The sequence below is a fragment of the Danio rerio genome, chromosome 15 (genome assembly GCF_052040795.2).
Source record: "Danio rerio strain M-AB ecotype USA chromosome 15, GRCz13ab, whole genome shotgun sequence".
Taxonomy (NCBI): domain Eukaryota; kingdom Metazoa; phylum Chordata; class Actinopteri; order Cypriniformes; family Danionidae; genus Danio; species Danio rerio.
Genome location: NC_141035.1, coordinates 20,665,326 through 20,687,726, shown reverse-complemented (window position 1 = coordinate 20,687,726; position 22,401 = coordinate 20,665,326). Strand labels below are relative to the sequence as shown.

Here is a 22,401-nt window from a genome sequence, read left to right as displayed (position 1 = left end):
GTTTGTTTTAATGTAGATTTATGCAGCAAAGATGCAATTATATGTTTGATTTCAGCTAAATAACAAACCAATAAATTGGTTTACTGTTAGTAGTGAGGTAATTATATATATTTATACAACAGTTCTGTCTGGTTCTCAAATCTGATTGGCTGATAGCCGTGCGATATTCTGCAATATCAGATCTCCTACAGCCTCTTTACCCTTTGTGTATTACTCCGCCCACAAAAAGCCAGCAAAAAGCAGACACTACAGATCTAAAGTTTAAAAGATGCTTGCTCAACTGTTTAACTGTCAGCTTATGATTTGAATCCAATGTGGAAGAAAGTAGTTCCTCATACAAAAGGGTTTTTGAAACTCTCCGTGTTTGATTTTGTTTTTATATACACAATTATGCCGTCAAACTGTTGTATAAACACAATATCACACTCGTAGCAGTGCGATATGGCTGTATATCGGCACTGGTGGTGGCACTAAGCCTCCCACCAGTGCTGATATACAGCCATATCGCATATAAATGCTCAGATGAGGAAATATATATATATAACCGGCTGCAAAGAAATTTAAGTTTATTAAGCTTCAGTGGTTGAAGTTGTGCCAAATAATATTTTTAAGTTGACTGAAAAGGCTGTTTTAAATCAAATATGCATTATGGAATAATTTGGCACAACTTAAACCACTTAAGCTTAATAAACTCAAATTTCTTTGCTGCCGGTTGCAAGTTAACTCAACATTTTATTTTTTTTATAGTGGTTCATGATCAAATGAGGAAATCAAAATTCAAAGTCTCCTCAACTGATTTTTTTTTTCACTTTCAATGAACAAACAGTTCCAAACATGCAGTTAAATCATTTTTACGAGTAAATTCAACTCTGAGCTCAAAAATGTGTCCACCTAACTTACAATTTATACTGAGTTAACAATTTGTAAGTTAGATTCATTACAGTGTAAATACATATGTATGAGCAATACTACACGGGTAGCAGTGCGATATGGCTGTATATCAGCACTGGTGGGAGATGTGTGTTGTGTCCCACCAGTGACAATATACAACCATATTGTACTGCTATGAGTGTGATATTGCGTTTTTACAACAGTTTGACAGTGTAATCACTTATATAAAGAGAAGATCAGACACGGAGAGTCTAAAAGCCCTTTTGTTCGAGGAACTACTTTTTTACATCATTCATTCACATCTGCAGCTGATGTCAGAACAGCAGTAATCGTTGCTTCTTCACAAACTTCGTTTTAGAACTAGTATTTAAAAAATTCTTCAGCGTAATGTTTAAAGGGATGAAAAAACAGGTGATTTTGCTTACATTTTAAGATTACAAGGCTGAACGGCATGAAATGCCATCAGTATTGAGACAGTTCTCAGTATTTCTTGGTGCAATCGGGATATTATAATAACTAACCCCAAAAAAGCCAAAGCACAAAACTCTACCAGATTACTACAATATAACTACAGCACTACAACATATAAAAAGAGAGATCGACTTAGAATCTAACTTAACTGTTTTATAATGATTTGATCAGCTGTAGTTTGAAATTATGCTGAGGTTTTGTTCTCTAAGGAATAATTATGTGGTCTCTGTTACTGTTGGATGCTGATGCGCTGTATTTTCAAAACTATAAATATGTAAAATAGGCACTATCTTATTTTATCCTAAGGTATTGAATCACTTATATTTGTCAATATGTCACTGATATATTATTTTTAAATGTTTTACATTAGAATTTGTTATTAAATGAACTTTTCTGACAAAGAAATTGGCTTTAAAATAAGCACACTTGGTGAAATGCTGAAATCATTCATCATAAATAAACAGAATTAATTTGTATCTCATATTGACGTTAACTGGCAGCTCTACCAGCATTGGCTTGTCTATTTTTTCCCTTCACTCAGCAAGCCAAGAGTCTGATTCGACACCACAGTGTGAGATGTTCCTGCTTGTTCATGTAAAACAGGGGCAAACATCCCTTTCCTCCCCCTCCGTACCCCGCCACTGTATACAAAACCACTCTAAAACTGCCAAGATCATTTGAAATGTTCTCTTCAGGCATATGTTTGATATAAAACATCATGTATTTTCACTCTAAGCTTTATTAATAGTTGTTTTGGTTTGTGTGCAGGCTGCATGCTGTGTTTCGGCCAATCCGCCTTCTTCCGCTTCAACCACCCCGAGGAGGCTTTCCGAATGAAAAGCATGATGCCCGAGGGAGGACAGACAGCCAGTGTGAAAAACTGGACCCACAAAGGTAACGCAATATCCCACACGAGAACACACCCCGACTGTGGCATGAATTATCTAACGCCTACCTCTTAGGCAGTGTTGTTTAGAACGTCATTTGTGTGGAAAAACATTCCTGCAGAGCCACAGAACCTCATTTGTGTGCTGTCTGAGATCATGGGAAAAGTATCTTCTAAATTTACTAGCCCTCCTGTGAATTTAATTTAATTTAATTTAATTTAATTTTATTTTATTTTATTTTATTTTATTTTATTTTATTTTATTTTATTTTATTTTATTTTATGTACCTCGGCTCAGTTGGCGTTTCTGTGTGGAGTTTGCATGTTCTCCCTGCCTTCGCGTGGGTTTCCTCCGGGTGCTCTGGTTTCCCCCACAGTCCAAAGACATGCGGTACAGGTGAATTGGGTAGGCTAAATTGTCCATAGTGTATGAGTATGTGTGTGAATGTGTGTGTGTGGATGTTTCCCAGAGATGGGTTGCGGCTGGAAGGGCATCCGCTGCGTAAAAAATTTGCTGGATAAGTTGGCAGTTTATTCCACTGTGGCGACCCCGATTAATAAAGGGACTAAGCCGACAAGAAAATGAATGAATAATTTTATTTTATTTTATTTTATTTTATTTTATTTTATTTTATTTTATTTTATTTTATTTTATTTTATTTTATTTTATTTTATTAAATAATTTTTTATTTTATTTTATTTATGTTTTAATTTAATTAAATTTAATTTATTGTTTTTGTTTATTTTTTTATATTTAATTTTATTTAATTAAATTAAATTTTATTTTTCATGAGCGCTGTTCAATGGAAAGAATTTGTTTCCCCAACATATTTTAAACATAGTAGTGCCATAAAAATAATTTTGCACATAAAGGTGTTTTATTTACATATGATGTTTAAATACCAGCAATTGTTTGTGCGACTACACAAAATAGATGGTGTTTTACAAATGGTCCATTTATGCTGAATTTGTCCTCATAGGGTGTTGCTTGAATGTGGCTGAATGGCAGGGTTTGTTCCAGTAGCACAGGTAGCGTCTTTCAGCCGGGCCTTACAGCATTTCCGTTTTTTTCTGTCAGCATTGAAAGCCTGCCTGGATCCTGAGTTGCACCATGCAACTTTTATGAGGAGCTCATTCCTGTGGGTCTGACAGAGCTCTGCCTCTTCCACTCCCACTTACAGTGCTACACAGCATCCAATGTTTAAACACAACATTTACAATATGTATAAAGTTTTTTGCTTGACTTTTCCTGTTGTGTGGCGGAAAAAAAGGACAAGTATAGCATTTAAACACAACTGGTGAAGGGCATTTCCTGGGCTGGTAATACATTTTTGTCGCCATGAAAGACATTCTTTTGCAGACAATGTAGCCGTTGCATTCCTTTTCACCACTTATTTCTCTTGTTTTGCCTGGGGTTTAATTACAGTTCAAATTAACTCAACTAATTAGGATTGTTCAGGCTTAAAAGATTCATTTAAACAAAAAACTTTTTTTCATAATTTACTCACTGTATAATTCTGTCACACAATATGCCTGACTTTCTTTCTTCTGAGGAACAGAAAATACAAACTTTTAAAAAGTGTACGCAGACAGTTTTTTCCCCATTGACTAGTATAGTTTTTGTCCATATAGAAGCCAGCAGAAGCCAATTGATCACCAGTATTCTTCAGTTTTCCACAGAAGTAAATTATTAGATTTACTGTATCCCAATGTCATGGTGGAGCATTCGGGTTTTCTCAGTGTAACAACATGCTTCAGTAAACCAAATTTATGTATTTATTTAAAATTACATATAATTTAATAATGAATGAATGTATTACAAAGGATTATAAATAAATAAATGTATTTAGGTTTTCAGTGTTTTGTTGGATAGACTATTTAGTGCAGGGGTCACCAACATGGTGCCCGTGGGCACCAGGTAGCCCATTTTTTTAAATCACACTTGCATTGGTGTAAATTTGAAAATTACTTTAAGTTATATAATAAAAAAAAACTTTAAAAACAATTTCAGACAAATGAAGTGTTGCATATGGATATTTATCTAACTTGTTAAATCATTGTTGACAACTACTGTGAGAAATAATTACCATGATCAATGTCTTCACATAGATGAATATTATTAATTATTAATCATATCATATAATTAAAAGTAAATTAAGAAAAATGTGTTATTTAATAACTGGTAGCCCTTCACACTAATCGGTACCCAAGAACTAGCTCTCAGTTTCCAAAAGGTTGGTGACCCCTGATTTAGTGTATACTATGACCTGATTAGCTGTTTCAGCTTACTTTAGTTCAAACTATGCAAACTATGCATCTAATTTGACTTTACTTATAGGCTATATGTAGAAACAAACACCTATTTAATGAGAAAACTACCTTGTGAACTCTTACAATGTCTATCGGTGGTCTGAATCTGCCAGTTGCATTGCAGTTGTTGAATTACTTTTTTTCTCGAATAGACTGATTGTCTCAATTATGCATTCACAATGGTCTGAACTGTAATAGGAGTGGTCAAATGGTTATCTATTATTTTAATTATTAGCATTATTATTGTTTAAAATACAAATCAGAGTGAACATTTCTCAGATTCAAAGGGACTCCCCATACATCTTGTTTGGACGTCCTTTAGGGGGGATTAAGCCTTAATTAGGGGGGTCAATCCCCCCCCAAACCCCCTTTTCATTCGCACCCTACCTGTAAATATGTATTTTTGAAAGAATTTTAACTTAAGCTGAGGAGCTTGGCATTTTATTAAATGCAAAACAATAAAAATAAAATTTAATAGACAGGTAAAAATAAATGAGTAATTATGGCTCATTTGCTGAGGCTGTGAATGAAAGGTAATAATGTTGTAATTAATGTTCAGTGAATACCCTGATTGTTGTAATATAATGTAATGTAATGTGTATTTATATAGCGCATTTATTGTGTATGGCCATACACCCTAAGCGCTTTACAATCATGAAGGGGGTCTCTCCACACCACCATCAGTGTGCAGCATACACTTGGATGATGAGACGGCAGCCACAGGACAACAACGCCAGTGCTCTCACCACAAACCAGCTATAGGTGGAATTGAGAAACAGTGATAGAGCCAATTCGGTGGATGGGGATGATTGGGAGGCTTTGGCGAGAATACTGGGGTTACACTCCTACTTTTACAAGTAGTGCCATGGGATTTTTAATGACCACAGAGAGTCAGGACCTCGGTTTACCGTCCCATCTGAAAGATGTTGCTCTTCATAAAACCTCAGTGTATCATCAAGTATTAATTTTGTTTTTTCTATATATGTTTTTTTAACTCTCAAGTAGTCATTGACTACAAATCTTTAATGTTTTGCTTGTGTGCCAGAGGGTGATTAAAAACATGTATTTAAATTTTTCAGTGGACTATCCCTTTAATATATATACAGTATGTAAAGTTGTCCATGTGCTTTAGGCATCTGATATTTGTTTATAGACTGATTTATAGAGGGGAAAAAAGACCCCTTCACACTTTCTCTGTGCCAGAGCTATTTCCTCATCCGTCTCTTTTCCATACCAGACAGCTTTGTTGGCCATGCTCAGCTTATTTAAAGTTGAGGTATCTTTTACAACATCTATATTTATCTCGCCACCCACCCTGCACCGCTGTCCCCTCCTCACTATTCCCTTCATATTCTCCCAATATCCGGCTGCTCCGTACCCACACAGCCCATTTACTGCATGAGCTTGATAGTATTTCAGTATTGCACAGAAAAATGTGTGATGTATTAACAGATTAAAACCCATTTATTTTTTGCCCATGTAACAAACAAATTTTTGATTTAGATTTTTTATATTTAATACCGTTTGTGAGTTTAGATGACATCATTTGTTTTATGTGACGATAAACAGTGTATTTGGGAGAATTTTTCACTGTCAGTATTTATATTAATTTATTAGGGATTTATATCAATAAATATACAAAAAAGAGACTTTCTAAAACATTCTCAGTTTCACTAGTTTTACTAGACTCATTAGGTATGGTAAAATTTAATATTTTTATTTGATAAAGAATGACATTTCTTCATATTTGCAAACACTGACAGCTGGTAAGAATATTAAACATTTTCATTTGATGTGACCCAAAAATCTGGTTTATTCTGCTAAATATTGATTTGTTAACTCTTATAAAATAAAACATTTATTTTATGTTGTTGGTGCGTTCTTTTGTTTTGTTTATGTTGTTGTTATTTTGTGTGGAAGAACAATAGTAAAACACAGTAATGATACAAAATAATAGCGATTTATATTAATTATATTATATTATATTATATTATATTATATTATATTATATTATATTATATTATATTATATTATATTATATTATATTATATTATATTATATTATATTATATACTGCTGATCAAAAGCCTGTTATATACAAACATCACGCCACGTCATTGCCTTTACCATCTTGCTCGCCAGGCGCGCAATTCTCCTCAAATGGAAACATGTGTCCCCTCCATCATCAGAACACTGGATTAAAGAGCTTCTTAATTGCATCTATCTTGAGAAACTGAGACATTGTTTTAAAGGATCACTGAACTCCTTTAACAAAACATGGAGTCCCATACTGTCAGTCATTGAGAACCTTAACATTTCAGGAACTGCTCACTAGAATTTCGAAAGGGAGAAAGAGAGACTTCTAGTTTTTATTTTACATTTTCATCCTCTGTATTTACCCATTTATTTATTTATTTTTATTTATTTTATTTATATATTTTTTTCAAATGGCTTATTATTTATTTATCAGTGTCTTGATTCACCGTTACATACTTATTGAAGGACTCAGAAAATAGGGAGAGGTGGGAGATGGGAGGGATGGTGGATAGAAGGGGGTAGAAAAGTGTAAGTTTGATTTAAGAGTTCTACAGTTTTCTTGTTTTTATTGCTATGTATTTCATGTCATCTCTTTGCTCATATGACTTCTATTTTTCATATACATTTGTAAGTTTGTATAATATCTGGAAAAAATGCAATAAAAATATTGGGGGGGAAAAGCCTGTTATATAACCTTTTTTGCATGAAAATAAATGACAGATCAGTTTCCACTTTAACACATTATGGAAAAGTGCACTGTCTCTTTAAGAGCGTAGCCCCGCCTCGCGCAGCCAGCAGTCAGTCACATCAGCACCGTGGACAGGGGAGGGCGGGGGCTCAGCGATGGTGTAGCGGCGCCAGGCTCTCCAAAGCCCGGCTGGAATATCTCATCTGCGGCGCTTTATACTACAGCCTGGGCACCCCTGTGGCCGGTACAGCTGGCCTAGACGAAGAACCGGAATGCGGGAGCCGTACTTTTGTATTTGAGCTCGGCTATGGCTTAATAACCAAACGCAGCGGTTTAGCGTTCCCTCAGGCGTGTTCTCATCTGTAAGTAGTGATCATTACAGAGGCGGTTAATGTGTCAGATCGACATACACATCAACTGTATGTAGCATATGTGTCCTTTTACAGTCGCGAGTTGTCAGATTGACATGTATTATGTTGTCATTTGGAATATTTAAGTGTGTTTGTCTTAAGTGTATCTCTGTGTATCTGTGCTCGCTTGAAGCCGATTCTCGTTCAATGGGATTTAAATGGAAAATTGAGCCAGAGGCATCGTCAGCTGCTTTGACTTATTTCTAAACCTCGATGACTATAAAAATAATTAATAACAACACTTGGAATAAGAATGTGCTTTATGTATTATTTGTGAGGAGTTTTGAACAGGGAGAGTTTTGCAATCAGGACAGAAATATTTGTGGGATAGAAATGCAAACACTTGCAAGTGCAAGATTGATCAAGTTTTGGATGTTGTGAAATCAGTTCTGTCACTGACTCAAGATCAGTCTCATATACAATATGTAAAGTTTCTATCCAATAGGTTTTGTACAGTATTAATATGCTAAGCTGTCCTATCCAAGTCTACAGCTGTTAAAATGTTAAATGAAATATCTTCCAAATATTTGGCTTTATTTAAAATATTGTGCATTCGACTATTTCTTTTTATTTATTTATTTTTGTACATTTTTGTGTTGCCAAGGACCTTTAATGATACCAAAGTATGATAAATGCTTTGCTAGAGGCCCATTTCTAAAATGTAAACACATGCATTTCACATACAGGCTCTTAAGAAACAGCATTATCATGAAATTACAAAACATATTGTCAAAAATTAAGTAACTCACTTTTGTATTGTGATTTATATTAATTGTTAAAATATAACTTTAGTACTTTCAGAAGTCAGGTTTATTTGAATTTAATTTTACTGAAAAGATTGTTTCAAAGCAGATATACTGATAAAATGCTGTTTTAATGTTACCTCACATACCTCTAACTCCACTTGAAGCCATAGTGGGGTTTCCTGAACCCCAGTTTGAAAACCTCTGGTTTAGATAATGACCATTTTTACTTTATAGGCCTGTGTAACTTTGAGCAGAAGAACCATTTGCATTGGAGATAGTCAGTTGCCTGAGAGATAGATTGAATTACCAGCAGGGTTCTCAGTGATTTGGCCATATGAGCACATATTCATTTGACGTCTATCCTCTCAGCCTGGAGCCTGGCAGACTTTCTCTCTGAGTTTCCATTTGGTAACCACTATTTCTACTTGGGCATTCGTCTTCCGTGGGTTTGGCAGCAGTGTTAAACTTGGAGGCTGTTGAATGGGGCTAATGGATTAAATGCATCTTTGCAGTGCCAAAAGAGCTGCAGGTACTTGCATTAAAAGCTCAGGTGTAGTACTGAGAATAATAATGGGGGTTAGGTGGGGTGACAAAGCCAAATGCATCCACTTACTCATAAGTGCTCTTCTTGTTTTCTGTACTCTGATGGTTCATCTAGTGATGGAAATTATTATTGTGAATTTATTAATTTGAACTGTTTGTATTTTTTAAATCAGTCTTTCAGGAATTTTAAACCATAATGTTACTCTGTGTGAAATTAAAGAATGCTGTACTAAAACTCAATTACATTGATCAGACAGTTCTTCTGTAAATTTATGTTTATTAATTAGCAATTCCAAAAACATTTGTTTTAATGAGTGATCGCATCATTCAGACTTGATAACTGAACCATTTGCATAGACAGTTCAAATCATCTCAAATTCAAAAGGGATACAATAATGAGTAAATTTTTGTCATACCTGAGGCATTCTGAAATGTGTGTATTTTTATGTTTGTTTATGGCTGAGTGTTATAATTATTTTCTTTTCTCTCAGATTCAGAGAATCTGGTCAATGGGAACCACTCTTCAGGAGAGGCAAAATCCCACTTGGTTTCCAACGAGAGAGTGCGCCCTGAGCACAGTGCCATCGTCAGTTCCATTGAGAAGGACCTTCAGGACATTATGGACTCATTAGTCATGGATGACCCTCAGCCCTCATCCTCCGAGTCAAAGAAGCCCTCTAGTCAGTCCATCTCACAGTCTCCCCTTTCTCCGATGTTAAATGGAGGGGGGCGCTTCCTTCTCTCTCCCCCAACGAGCCCTGGTGCTATGTCTGTGGGCTCCAGTTATGAGAATAACTCCCCTCCTTTCTCTCCTCTGTCATCTCCCTCGGCTGCCAGCAGTGGCAGCTACACCACTCTCTCACCAATTGGTTGTCAGGACCAGCCTCACATGCTTCCTCCTGTGCCAGTGAGGTCTTCTAGTTACAATTATACCAGCCAGCCACCCATACCTCAGCCACGGACCATACTGCCCAGCTATTCCAGTGGCAGCAGTGGGCCAAAGGTGCCTGAGAGTCCCAGACTCCAGCGAAAGGCGCTTTTAGAAGCACCGCCAAGCCCAAAGCCAAGCCGTAGGGGGTTGAACCAAGACAGCTCGGTGGCTAAAACCCCAGACAGCCCCATACAGACTCACATTCTGCCCTCAGTCTCTATCTCTACAGCTCCGACTGATGTCCCATCTGTTAGTCGGGTACCAGTTCCAGGTAGTCCTAGATTAGCCACCAAATTCTCCACTGCGTCCTCACCTGCCTCACCCTCTAGTCCAAGAACCAAAACTACCATTGTCCTCCAAGATCGACCCTCAAGTCCTTTCCGGGAGCAACCTCAGCCAGATCGTTCCTTGACGTCCAGCCCCTCTCACCAACTCTCCCCACCATCAAGATCTTTCCAGCCCCCATTGGACCCTATTGTTCACATCATTCAGGGTGGACCTTCACACCCACATCCTCGAACACTGCAGCCTCCAGAAAGTCCGCGGCTGGCCCGCAGAAATCTTGAAGGGAGCAGCATGAGGGAACTCCCCCCTCTCAGTCCCTCCATAGCTCGCAGGGGGGTTCCTGTGCTCCCAGGTGCTCTACCAGGAACCCTGCGAACTCCAGAGAGCCCATCCCCAAGAATGGTGCCAGAGAGTCCCAGACTCAGGAGGAAAACAGGGTCACCTACAGAGGAGCCATTCAGTCCTCGTGCGATGCGCACTCGTAGTCCTTCGCCCACCTCTGGACTGACTGGCGAAAGCAGTGGACGGAAAGGAAGTTTTGGGAACTCACTCTCTTCTGCCTTCAGCCTAAGTTCTCTGCCTGGGTCTTCCCCACGATCTAGTCCCAGGAGCCACCGAAAGATGTCAGCAGGCCACAGAGACCTCCGGATGCCTCACCCAGGCATGAGGGAGCGCAAAAACAGCATCACAGAGATCAGCGACAACGAGGATGACCTTCTGGAGTACCATCGACGCCAAAGAGAAGAGCGACTCAGAGAGCAGGAAATGGAGAGACTGGTAAGTGAGATGCAGTGACACATTTACAAATGCACGCATTTATATTACATAGTTTTTAAATAAGTTGGTTTATGAGAGGAAAAATACTTCATATATCAACTAAGAAGTAGCTTGAGTTCTAATTAATATTGTTAATGGACAAATGATTTGTTAGCAGATGCCTACTTGAAATTGAATAAAGAACCACTCTAGGAACAGAATACCCATATCTGTTAGTACATGTCATGTAGGTTGCTGCCTCTACATGCCTTTCTATATGTAAATAGCAAGTTTCTGCGTATTTTCCTGGTGGGATCCTCTGTGCACTCTGATCTCTGAATGTACTGTAATCTTAACACACTTAGCAAACATTAGCGATTGTGTTTTTGGTGAGAATACTGGACATTGTGAGCAATGTGTACTACACATCTTAGGCAAAACTGACACACTGACTAATCCGCTGTCGTGCTGAGGCAGAGGGCTCTGATTTTACCATGGCAACCCCATTGTTTGTTGTCTCTTTTACTGAGAGCTGGGAGGGAACAGTAGACATCTTGGTCCGGTTGCAGCCCAGAATGAAGCCACTGAGACAAAGGCCCTTGTGAAGTTTTATATGTGTTTGTGTCTGAAACAGCTCTTGTCTGCTTCCCTTGTAATTACCAATTGCGGCTGTTTATTGCTTTTAGAAAAAGAGGTGATCTACCTGCGTAAAGAGTCATGCATCAATACTTCCAACAGAAGCGATCTTCATTGTGGTAATTGCTAAGCTTGTGCAGTTCTAGTGTGCACCTTTTTGTCTTTGTTCTTATGAAATGTGCTGGAATAAATGCCCAAAGAATGAGCTTCAGTGAATGAGCTCAACATGCCAATGACCTCATAACTGCAAATGTACTTTCTGCAGAAAGGTTTAGTACGAAATAAAGCAAACAAGAAATGACCTTTGATTCAGACTTTGTTCTGAAATATTTGCAAAATGTTGAGTGCAAATAGTACAGAATGTTTGCATGGTGGAGAATGATCAGATCTTCTCTTGAATTTTGTTTAGTAACTGTGTAACGGTCAGCCATTACATCACTCATTATCCGAACTGTCGGTCTTGTGAATCGGCTCATGAAGGTATTTTGTCATGGTCTGCTGGCTTCTGTGGTTCATTAACAAACAGCCCTCATCTGTTCAGGCATATTCACACTATCTATATATCTATACATCATCCGTCAAGCAAGTCTGCATTTCAATATAAACTTCAGACCCTGATGCATCTGACATGTAGATCAGCAACACTGAGCTCATTTGACTGCCTCTTGGCTCCTTTTGAGAAGGAGCAGGAGACTGTCTTGCATGACAAGCAAAAATGAGCTCCAGGGAGTGTTACTGCAGGGTTTTATTTGGCAGCTGACTATCATACAAAGGAGAGGTCAAAACATCATGTAACATGCCATGGCACAGAACGCATGTTCTTTGAAGCATTAAGATAGAAGGTATTGACAGTCTGGAGGCTATATCTGAGTCGCCGTAAGCAAAGGTGACAAAAATAGAATGCTTCCGGGGGTATTCACTAGCCAAGCAATGTATTTGAATTCAAATGGATTGTTTTTCTGAAGTGGGGGTGTACAGGAGTTTATTAGTACTTAAAGGCCAATTCACACAGCACTGACAGATGCAGACAATCACCTGATTACAGCACTTTACCAGACCTTCCATGACTGACGAGTGCCAATTCAACAACAGCCACTGATAGGGCTAACACATTGATCCCACAAAACTTAACAAAGTGTGTGTTGCTGTCTGTTGGTGCGATGTAAATTAGCCTAAAGGCTTTTGATTAGCAAATATTTCAAAATGTGAGTAATGCATCAAAATGAAAGAACCACAATTTCAGTTTAGTGACGTTTAGCCGAAATCCATGACCCGACAAGAAGTTTATTTTGGATGTTAAGATAATTAGTACTTAGTGCTTGGATTGTTCAGGGTGTTATGTTCTCAGTTTCCATAAAGTTATTTAGGGTTAACAAGCCACCTCTTAAAGTCACAGTGTGTATTTTTTACCACTAGGGGGTACATATTCACAACAGCCAAAGGTGTATTGTGATGAATGTGGAATCATGGGAATTGTTAACCTAACATATTCAGAATCCTAATTATATTCATATTATGGTTGATTGAAGCAGAGTAAAGGCTGATTAATACTTCTGCACAGTATGCACGCTGTCGCATAGCCCTTGCCGTAGCTGACGTACACCTCTCAAAAAATTTAACTACACGTTGCAACAACGTGTAACACAAGCTCTGTGATTGGTCGGCTTGGATAGCTGTGGCAAGTGTGGGCAGTGTTGAGAACCGTGAGCCCGAGGGAGTGAGTGTTTACAAGTGTCAAGTCCTGTAAAGGTGCTCCAGATGGAAACTTTTGTTTTGTGTTTACCTTATAATTAAAGTTGTTGCACGTCCACTGGTTCATGCCTCTCAAGAAGTGAGTTTTAGCTACTTTTAACATTCAGAAAAAAATAAACACTCATGAAGAAACACTACAAAGAGCAACATTTAGGCCGTAGTCACACTAGGTACAGTTGCCTCGAACCGGGCCAAAGCACGCTTGTCCCCCCTCCCGTCTCCCCCGACGGCCTGCGCTCACACCATATCGGGCCTCGGCACGCTTACGTCATCGCTGCTGCGCTGTTCAGAAGCGCTCTCTATGGCAAGCCTTTTTAGCATTTAAATCTTTGTTCTGACTCCATAAATATATTTCGAGATATCTCTAATTATATTTTGACTAGTCATAATTATAATTCGACTAGTCAGAATAACAATTAGAGATATCTGCAATTACAATTGTACTAGTACGAAATCAGATTGGAGATATCTGCAAATATATTATGACTGACTAGTCATATTCCTACATTGACTTCCATTGAAAAATATTTGCAGATATCTCTAAATGAGTTTTGACTAGTCACAATTGTAATTAGAGATATCTCTGAGTTTTTACTAGTCATAATACATTTGGAGATGTCTTTAATTCATCATATTTAGAGATATTTACAAATATATTTGAAGATATCTCTAATTAATTTACTAATAGTCGAATTACAGTTGTAGATATCTTGAATTGGATTTTTGACGAGTCAAAACTCATTTAGAGATATCTGCAAATATTTTTCAATGGAAGTCAATGGAGGAATATGACTAGTCATAATATATTTGCAGATATCTCCAATCTGATTTCGTACTAGTACAATTGTAATTGCAGATATCTCTAATTGTCATTCTGACTAGTCGAATTATAATTATGACTAGTCAAAAAATAATTAGAGATATCTCTAAATATATTTATGGAGTCAGAACAAGGTTTAAATGCTAAAACGGCTTGCCATACGCTCTCACTCAGCAGCACAGTGGAGATTTAGTTATATCGTTTCAGTCGTTTGATATGCCATCAAATATTTCGCCAAACAGTCCTTAGGGATGCGGGGACACGCAGTCAGATATTTCGCCGAACAGATCCGCCACTTTTGGAGCTCATAAACAATCATAAAGCTCTAGTGCTGCAGGAATGAGGAGGTCTGCTGAAGGCGCGCAGCTGGCGTGCTGTGAGGAGTTTGCGTCTTTAATAAACTACGTCAGTTTGCGTTCACTGAATAGTAAGAATGATTAATAAATCCATATCAAACAGTCCCTTAAAAGTCACGTCTCGCTTTCGGTTTCGGGCCCAAAGCCCAAGTGTACCGCGCTCAGGCACACCTCTCCCAACCGGGCCAGGGCCGGCCAAGTGAACCGTGCTTGAGCGCGATTCAGCGCACTCACACTTCTCAAACGATCCGGGAAACTGGCCTGGACACGGTACGGATGGCATAGTGTGAGTAGGCCCTTAAATCTACTGCCAGCTAGCGTTTCGGAAGTGTTACTGCAGAGCAACACAAACCGCATACAGAAGTATAAATGCACAACAACGCGCAAGGTCACCAATCTGCCGATCACTCCACGCAGAAGTATAAACCAGGCCAAAATGATAGTGCTTCAACATTTGCTTATAAGAGACAAGCATGATGCGGCATGAGAGCTTTTATTATACCACAGTTCACAGTGCAGTTGTAATAACAAATACATTTTAAGGTTCTGTTATATTGCTGCTCTAAATAAATAAAACACATTGCAATAAAGTGTCTAGGGTGTTTTACTGTACTCTATTGACCTTATTCTTTGAGCGCACTTCCGCATTAAAGAGCAAAGTCAGTAAAACCAAACCAAAAATCGGGGGTTTGATGTCATTAGCATGTCGGCACAGGACACAATCCGTGTCACTTTTTAAAATAGCTTATTTCTTTGGATTTGGGATAATGTAAGTACAAAAGTCAGAAGATATTTTAATTTTAAAAAATTAATACGTCTTGTACTTTTATTATTTCTGTCAATGTTTACAAAAGGGTGACACAGTTGCTATGATTCAAGTCCTGGCTGAATTAGTTGGCATTTCTGTGTGGAGTTTGCATGTTCTCGCCGTGTGCGCATGGGTTTCTCTGGGTGCTCCAGTTTCCCCCACGGTCTAAAGACATGTGGTATACAGTAGGTAATTGAATAGGCTAAATTGATCTTAGTGTATGTGTGTGAATGAGTGTGTATGGATGTTTCCCAGTACTGGGTTGCAGCTGGAAGCTGGATGTTTCCGCTGTGTAAAATTCCACTGTGGCAACTTCTGATGAATAAAGAGACTAAGCCTAAGGAAAATGAATGAATGAAATGTGTACAAAATGGGGAATGGACATTGGCATAAAGAATTTGCATAACATCATGCCCTAGTCACTATATTTTGTTACATTTGATCAAAACTCGTCTTACACTCAGATAATCAGTTCTGTTACAAATATCCACATATTCTGCCTCATTATTAGTTAAAAGTTTGTTTATTTGCATACTGTACAGCTGAGTGGGTTCAAGTCAGTCTGGTCTGCAGTGCATAATTTATCATCCCTAAACTGCCACAAGGCTCCAGAGGCACACATGGTTACCTTAGATACAGCCTTGGCACACACACACTTGGCATATGGCGTCAGTCACTAGAAAACTGTTCTGTCAGTCAGCTTGAGTGCCATACTGATGCCAGCCCTGCTAAAGATGACCTCCTTTTTTTTGACTGAGAGCTCCCACAATGACATCACATTTCCATTACTCTATAAAACTGACATTTGCTGCACAGTAAAAGCAGACGTGTCAGTGAGGATGTTCACTGTTATGTGAGAAGTCTATTTACTGAGACACAGTATAGTTTTTTATGGAGGGAAATGTCATGGAAGTAGTTTTTTTTTTTTTTTTTGCTTTGCTTTTTAAAGGGATAAAATGAAAATTACCTCATCATTTATTCTCCTTCTGTGTGGTTTTTAACATATATGAGTTTCTTTATTCTGTTGAACATATTCGATATTGCATATTTTTGCTGAATCGGGTATCGGCCAGCTGGTACCAATCCAAATCCGATCTTGCACGTGTTCATGAAGGTAGCCTATTGTAAGGCAATAGAAAGATGTCATGTAGGTCTACTATATCCCAAATATTCTGAAGCCATTAAATAGTTTAATGTGAAGCACAGATGAATATTCAAGAGCTTAAATTCATGTTGAGCTCAGCGATTCCCGCCGCGCCTGTCAATCATTCTCCAATTCGAACTGTGTCGCGTTCATAACAACATGAAAAACTTTCTCCAAGACTATTTGTTCCTGTTAGTTTAAATAATCAGTGGAGAAATGCATTGAGTTTTGCATTAAATGGATTCATTTTGACCTGCAGCAAGGAGATCATTGCTGTTCCTAAATCATGTTGCACTGTGTCTGTTAGAGCATATCGCATTTGCAACCCTGGAGTAGAGAGTGTTATTGTTACCTGCTCTTCACACAAAAATTAGTCCTACCTGAAGTTTTAAATTAGAAACTTTGTGCTGCTAAGTTTTAAAAGCAACCCAAGCTCATTCTAAAAATCGTAGTCCCGTGGACGTTTCTGGAGACCGCGAAATACGTCCCGGGAGGTACGTATGGCTGCATTTCATTTTTTTAAGCAAACGCTACGGGGCGGTGTGATACTGTTTCCTTTCGCGCTTGCCAGCTGACCGCTTACCTCCGTGTGGAGGGCTTTCCCGCTGCAGTCAGTTTGTCCGGTCAGCTCATTGTGTGCGTTGTGTTAATTCACACACCGGCTGCATAGACACAATGTGTGCCGATCCTTAAAATTATTCTAACAATGAGTTTCTGTTCTCTCATCCTTCCGACTAAGTTTATTCTTACGAGGGGAATACTTTTCAGTGCTTTCACTTTCACAGTTTGTAAAACCTGCTTCATTGTGGTCAAAATAGTTGATTGAATTAATAATAGTGAAACTAACAAGTGCAACATGGATTGTCAATAACAGAAAAGGGAATGTTTATTTAGTACAACAGGCTTTGCTCATAGGCTGGTTATTTTACCAACGGTTAGAGTCAATAGTGGTTGCCTATTACAGATTTCGAAGAAAAATCTTAATATTAAAAAAGGAAACATAAGCTGGACCACAACAGATCAATGTCATGATAAATGCTCAAATAATATAGCCTAGTTTACAGCAGGTTTACAGGGTCTGTATAGGTCGATACTCAGAATTTTGGTATTGGGATCAGATCGGTTTCAAAAAAATGGTATCGATGCATCCCGATTTTGAAGAATGCTGGATCCTGCCATCAGCATTCTTCAAAAGCCATTTTCTCAAATTGCCATCGAACAAATAAAAGTTTTGAGTAAATGTTGGCAGAATATAAATATTTGAGTGACCTATCCCTTTAAATAGTTATTTTTAAGCATTAAGGATCATAATTGTATTATTTTAAGCTGTTCTGCTGTGAAGACATAACCACCTCCATGTCATTATGAGGGCAGACACGGGTCAACTGCGCAGGGGACATGAGGTCTGCATGACAAGCATCTGTCCCGCTGCTCACATGGATTAACACACTAAATATATCAACTTTCACTGGACATATTATGCAAAAAGCTAACTGAGAGTTTGTTTGGAGCACAGGAAGACAGAGGAGGAAACAAGGGGTATTTATTGTAATGTGCTTACTTGGCATGCAACTGCGTTTTGACCCAGTAAAGTGCAATTAGAATATTTAATAATGAAGATAAAAGCAATATCCTCTGACACAGCAAGATGCACATGAGCCCCCTCTGGAGCATGTTGTTGATGGTTTAATATATTTACTTCCTGTGTTCTTGCAGTTGGGTGTAAAGTGAGTTATCTGCTCTGGGACGGATTAATGCTCTATTCTCCTCACAACAAGAGAGCGACAGAGCGAGTGGGAGAGAGAGAGAGTATTTGGGTAAAAGAGACAGTTAACTGACTTTCTGTGGCGCTGATTATCTGGGTCAGTGCAGACTTTACACTTTCTGACCCGTCTCTTGTAATCAAGACTGTGAAGTACAACACACTGTGTTGTATAAATATTCAAGAATTCTCAAAAAGATGTGTTTGACAGCTGAATGAATATATTTAGGATATTCCTAGTTATATTTGAACAGATTTTGTTTGATATAAGAGATTCTTCATTGCTGTCTATCAGTTGTTTTGCTTGATTCAAGACTTCATCAAGACTTCATTCACTGTTTCAGACTGATAAAGATTTTACTAGATGTGTAAGTTTTACTCTTATCTAGTGTTAAATGGAAAGTTCACCAAATGATGAAAAGTCATTACCCTGGAGACACAGGATGTCAGCATGATGTTGTACCCCAACGTCATGGGGATGTTAGATTTTGTTTGGAAAGGAAAATCGATTTGACGTCAGAACCCAACGTCAATGTCCAACGTCCAACCTTAAATCAACCTAAAATCAACAAAATATCAACGTCTACCACTATGACATCTATCAGACATTGGATTTTGGTCATTTTCCAACACAACTTAAAATCAACCAAATATCAACGTAATTTGACATTGTTATTGGATGTCAAAATAACATTCTCCTTAGACGCTAGCTAGACATTAAATTTTGGTCCCCTAACGTCATGACCTAAATCTAAATCCCCCAGAATATTGTATTAACGAAAATAGTAAATCCAAGGTATCATTGTTGAATCATTTTTTTGTTTGTTTGTTTTTTCTACTTTTAAAGTTCTTCGAAATATCCTCTTTTGTGTTCAACAGAAGAATGAAGCTCATAACGGTTTAAAGCCACATGAGGGACAGTAAATTATGAGGTCATTTTATTTTGCATGAACCTTCCACAAAACACTAACCTAAACAAACCACAAAAGTGTAAAACTTCATAAATTGTCTCACATTTTTGCTATCAACACACAGGAAATCCTTAAGCCTTTATATCAAGTATATCTAGAAAATCATAGACATCTCAAAGCCGACAAGAAGCCTTCTAGAACACTCCAGTTATCACCAGAATGTTCAACAGCATCATTATTGAACATTGTATCCCAAAACTACTTAAAACACAGTAGCAACGCCTTAGAAACAACACAGGCAACCTTGTTGCCTGCTTGGCGACACCTCGAAACCAACTAGGATAGACTGGGACTATTCATAATAGAACTAAATAAACAGAACACCTTAGCAAGTCCATAAAAATAACGAAGAACACATTTGACACTTTGTGGAATGACCGTAGTATATATCAAACAACCTAGCAATCATTTACCAAAACCGTAGCAACCTCCCAGAAAATGGTAAGACATCAATCATTCAATCAACCAATCATTCATAGGTTTAATTGATCATTTATTCATTCATTCATTCATTCATTCATTCATTCGTTCGTTCTTTATTAATTTATTTATTAGTTTAATTGATCAATCAATCAATCAATCATCAATATTGTTTAAATTAATACATTTAGTTAGAAGTAAGAAATTTTATTATTGTTCCAGGTAAGAAATTATCATCATAATAATTACCATTATCATGATGATCATCGCAGTAATTAATGAGAATATTGTATTTTATTGTATGATTTATTTATTACTATAATATAGTACTCTTCATTCATTTTTTCACTTTCCTTCGCTTTAGTCCCTTATTTATCAGGGGTCGCCACCATGGAATGAACCGCCAACTATTCCGGCATATGTTTTACACACTGTATGTCCTTCCAGCTGCAACCCAGCACTGGGAAACACCCATACACTCTCCCATTCACACACACTTATACACTACTGCCAATTTAGTTTATCTAATTCACCTACTGTATAGGGCATTTCTTTAAACTGCGGAGGAAACCGGGGTACCTGAAGGAAACCCACTCAAACACAGGGAAACCCAGCTGGGACTCGAACCAGTGACCTTTTTGCTTGAGGTGACAGTGCTAACCACTAAGCCACCGTGCCACCAATACAGATATATATTGCAAAAATGTCACAGTAAAAACGTTTCCTTACCGTATAAAAGCTGCAGGTTAAAACAACATTATTTGTAGTGTTACTGTAAAACAGGGGTCATCAAACTTGTTCCTGGAGGGCCAGTGTCCTGCAGATTTCAGCTCCAACCCTAATCAAACACACCTGAACAAGCTAATCAAGGTCTTAGGTATACTTGAAACACCCAGGCAGGTGTGTTGAGGAGAGTTGGAGCTAAACACTGCAGGGTCACAGGCCCTCCAGGACCAGGATTGGTGACCCCTGCTGTAAAATGTCAAATTTGTTTTCGGAAATATACAATTAAATACCATATAATACTTTACAAATACTTCATATAGTAATTTATTTACAGCTCATGTTTGTGATTAGGAATGCACCTTGTTTAAATAATACAGCATTATTTAGTGTCATGTATGCTGTTTAGATGACAATGTGTCCTTGTGTGTGTGACTCACTGTCCTCTGGCCATGTTTTATAAATGGGACACTTTTAAATTTTTTTAAACATCATAGCTATAACAATTGTTTAAAAAAAAAAAAAAAAAAAGTTCTATCCTTGAGCGGGGGCATTGGGTTTTTTTTTTTTTTTTTTTTTTTTGAGAAGAGTTGGCAGTGAAACTGTTCGAATGTGTGCCAGGCGAATTCACACGAGTGGCAGTCAGTTCTGTCCTTTGCTGAAGCTCCATGATATAAACTTGGCCAAAAAAACGACACAGGCAGGCAAACTGATGAACCTGATGAGGTCACTGGGTAAAAGTCACTCTATATCCTCACCTCTTCACTGGATGTGTACACAACAACAAGCCAGGACTAATATCGTCTACAATTTATGTCTTGTTCTTTTGCCAAGTATCTGGATAGTCTGATTTCCGTCTTTGTTTGCAGAGGATAATGCACTGCTTTTTAATTACTAAATGTCGGTGTTTTGTGCAAAATTTTCAACTTTCCGCTTTATTAGGTCACAAATGGATCTTATAGACACTTGAGAAGAAAACACAATGGCAGAATAGTAACTGCAGGTCAAGCTGCACCCTAATTTAATATTTTAGCAAAGCACATTCTAAGTTATGTAAAATACTTTTGACATTCTTTTATGTCTAATTAATTTATATTTCATTGATTTAATAAATAAAAAAACCACAACTTTGCAAATTCTTAAGGACTGTCAAAAATCATTTATTTTTTACCAACAAATTTATATAAAGTTAAAGTTAAATTATTAGCCCTCCTGTGAAATTGTTATTTTCTTAAATTTTCCTGAGTGCAGTTTAATGGAGAGATTTTGGTATCACTTTATTTTCATGGTCCCTTTAACGCATTTTGTTGAATTTAAGTTACATTGCATCTACATGCCAACTAATTCTCATTAGATTATAAGTAGACTGTTTGGTTGGGGTTAGGGTTGAAGTTAGGGTTAGTGTAAGTTGACATGTACTTGCAAACTTTCTTATAGTCAGTTAAATGTTAAAGGAGCAGTATTAACAGATATTAGGGAGACAGTCTACTAGGGCTGGGCGATTTAGCAAAAAAAAAAAATCTAGGTTTTTTATAAAGTTTGACCGACTCACGATTTTGATTTTTTTTAAATTGTGTTACTATTCTTCTCAAAACATTACAACAACATGACTGAAAAAGCATTCCCTTTAAAAGTAATTTGAAAAACCATCTGGTTAAGGAACATTGTATTTTTAATGGCCATGTCATACAAAAATCGGTCAAGGTGTAAATAATTGTAAAACAAATTCACGAGTTAAATAGCGTTGTTGAAGATTTGAATAAGAAATATTTATGTAAATATTGCAGTTGCAGGAATACAGAGGTATTTTTGCAAGTTTTGCTGAGCGTAAGAAAAATTGTCTGTCAGCTCGGCTTTGACTTTGTCTTCTGATTGAATGACAGGTTGTAATGCTGCTGCCTTTTTCTTAAAAAGATACAGTGGAAGAAAAGGACTGAACATGGAAACTGTAAAGCCTAATTTAACCCAATGTGTGAAGTTGTGGACGTATAGCAGGAGCAAATACAAGTACCAGATGCGTGTCTAATATAAAATAATATATTTAATCTATTTTTAT

General features: G+C 37.6%; 1 protein-coding gene across 45 annotated transcripts in view; it reads left to right on the top strand.

Moving 5' to 3' along the window:
• The window catches only part of phldb1b (pleckstrin homology-like domain, family B, member 1b), a 149,618-nt gene that overhangs the window by 66,581 nt on the left and 60,636 nt on the right, over positions 1-22,401 (top strand). For 32 of the 45 annotated variants that reach the window (XM_087283951.1, XM_087283947.1, XM_087283943.1 and 29 more), the window contains 2 exons: positions 2,131-2,256; positions 9,473-10,974. In XM_087283951.1, the coding sequence (XP_087140077.1) occupies positions 2,131-2,256; positions 9,473-10,974 (1,628 nt within the window). Of the gene's footprint in view, positions 1-2,130; positions 2,257-7,415; positions 7,645-9,472; positions 10,975-22,401 lie in introns of those variants that run through there. The other 13 variants (XM_087283973.1, XM_087283972.1, XM_087283961.1 and 10 more) reach the window with 1 other exon arrangement.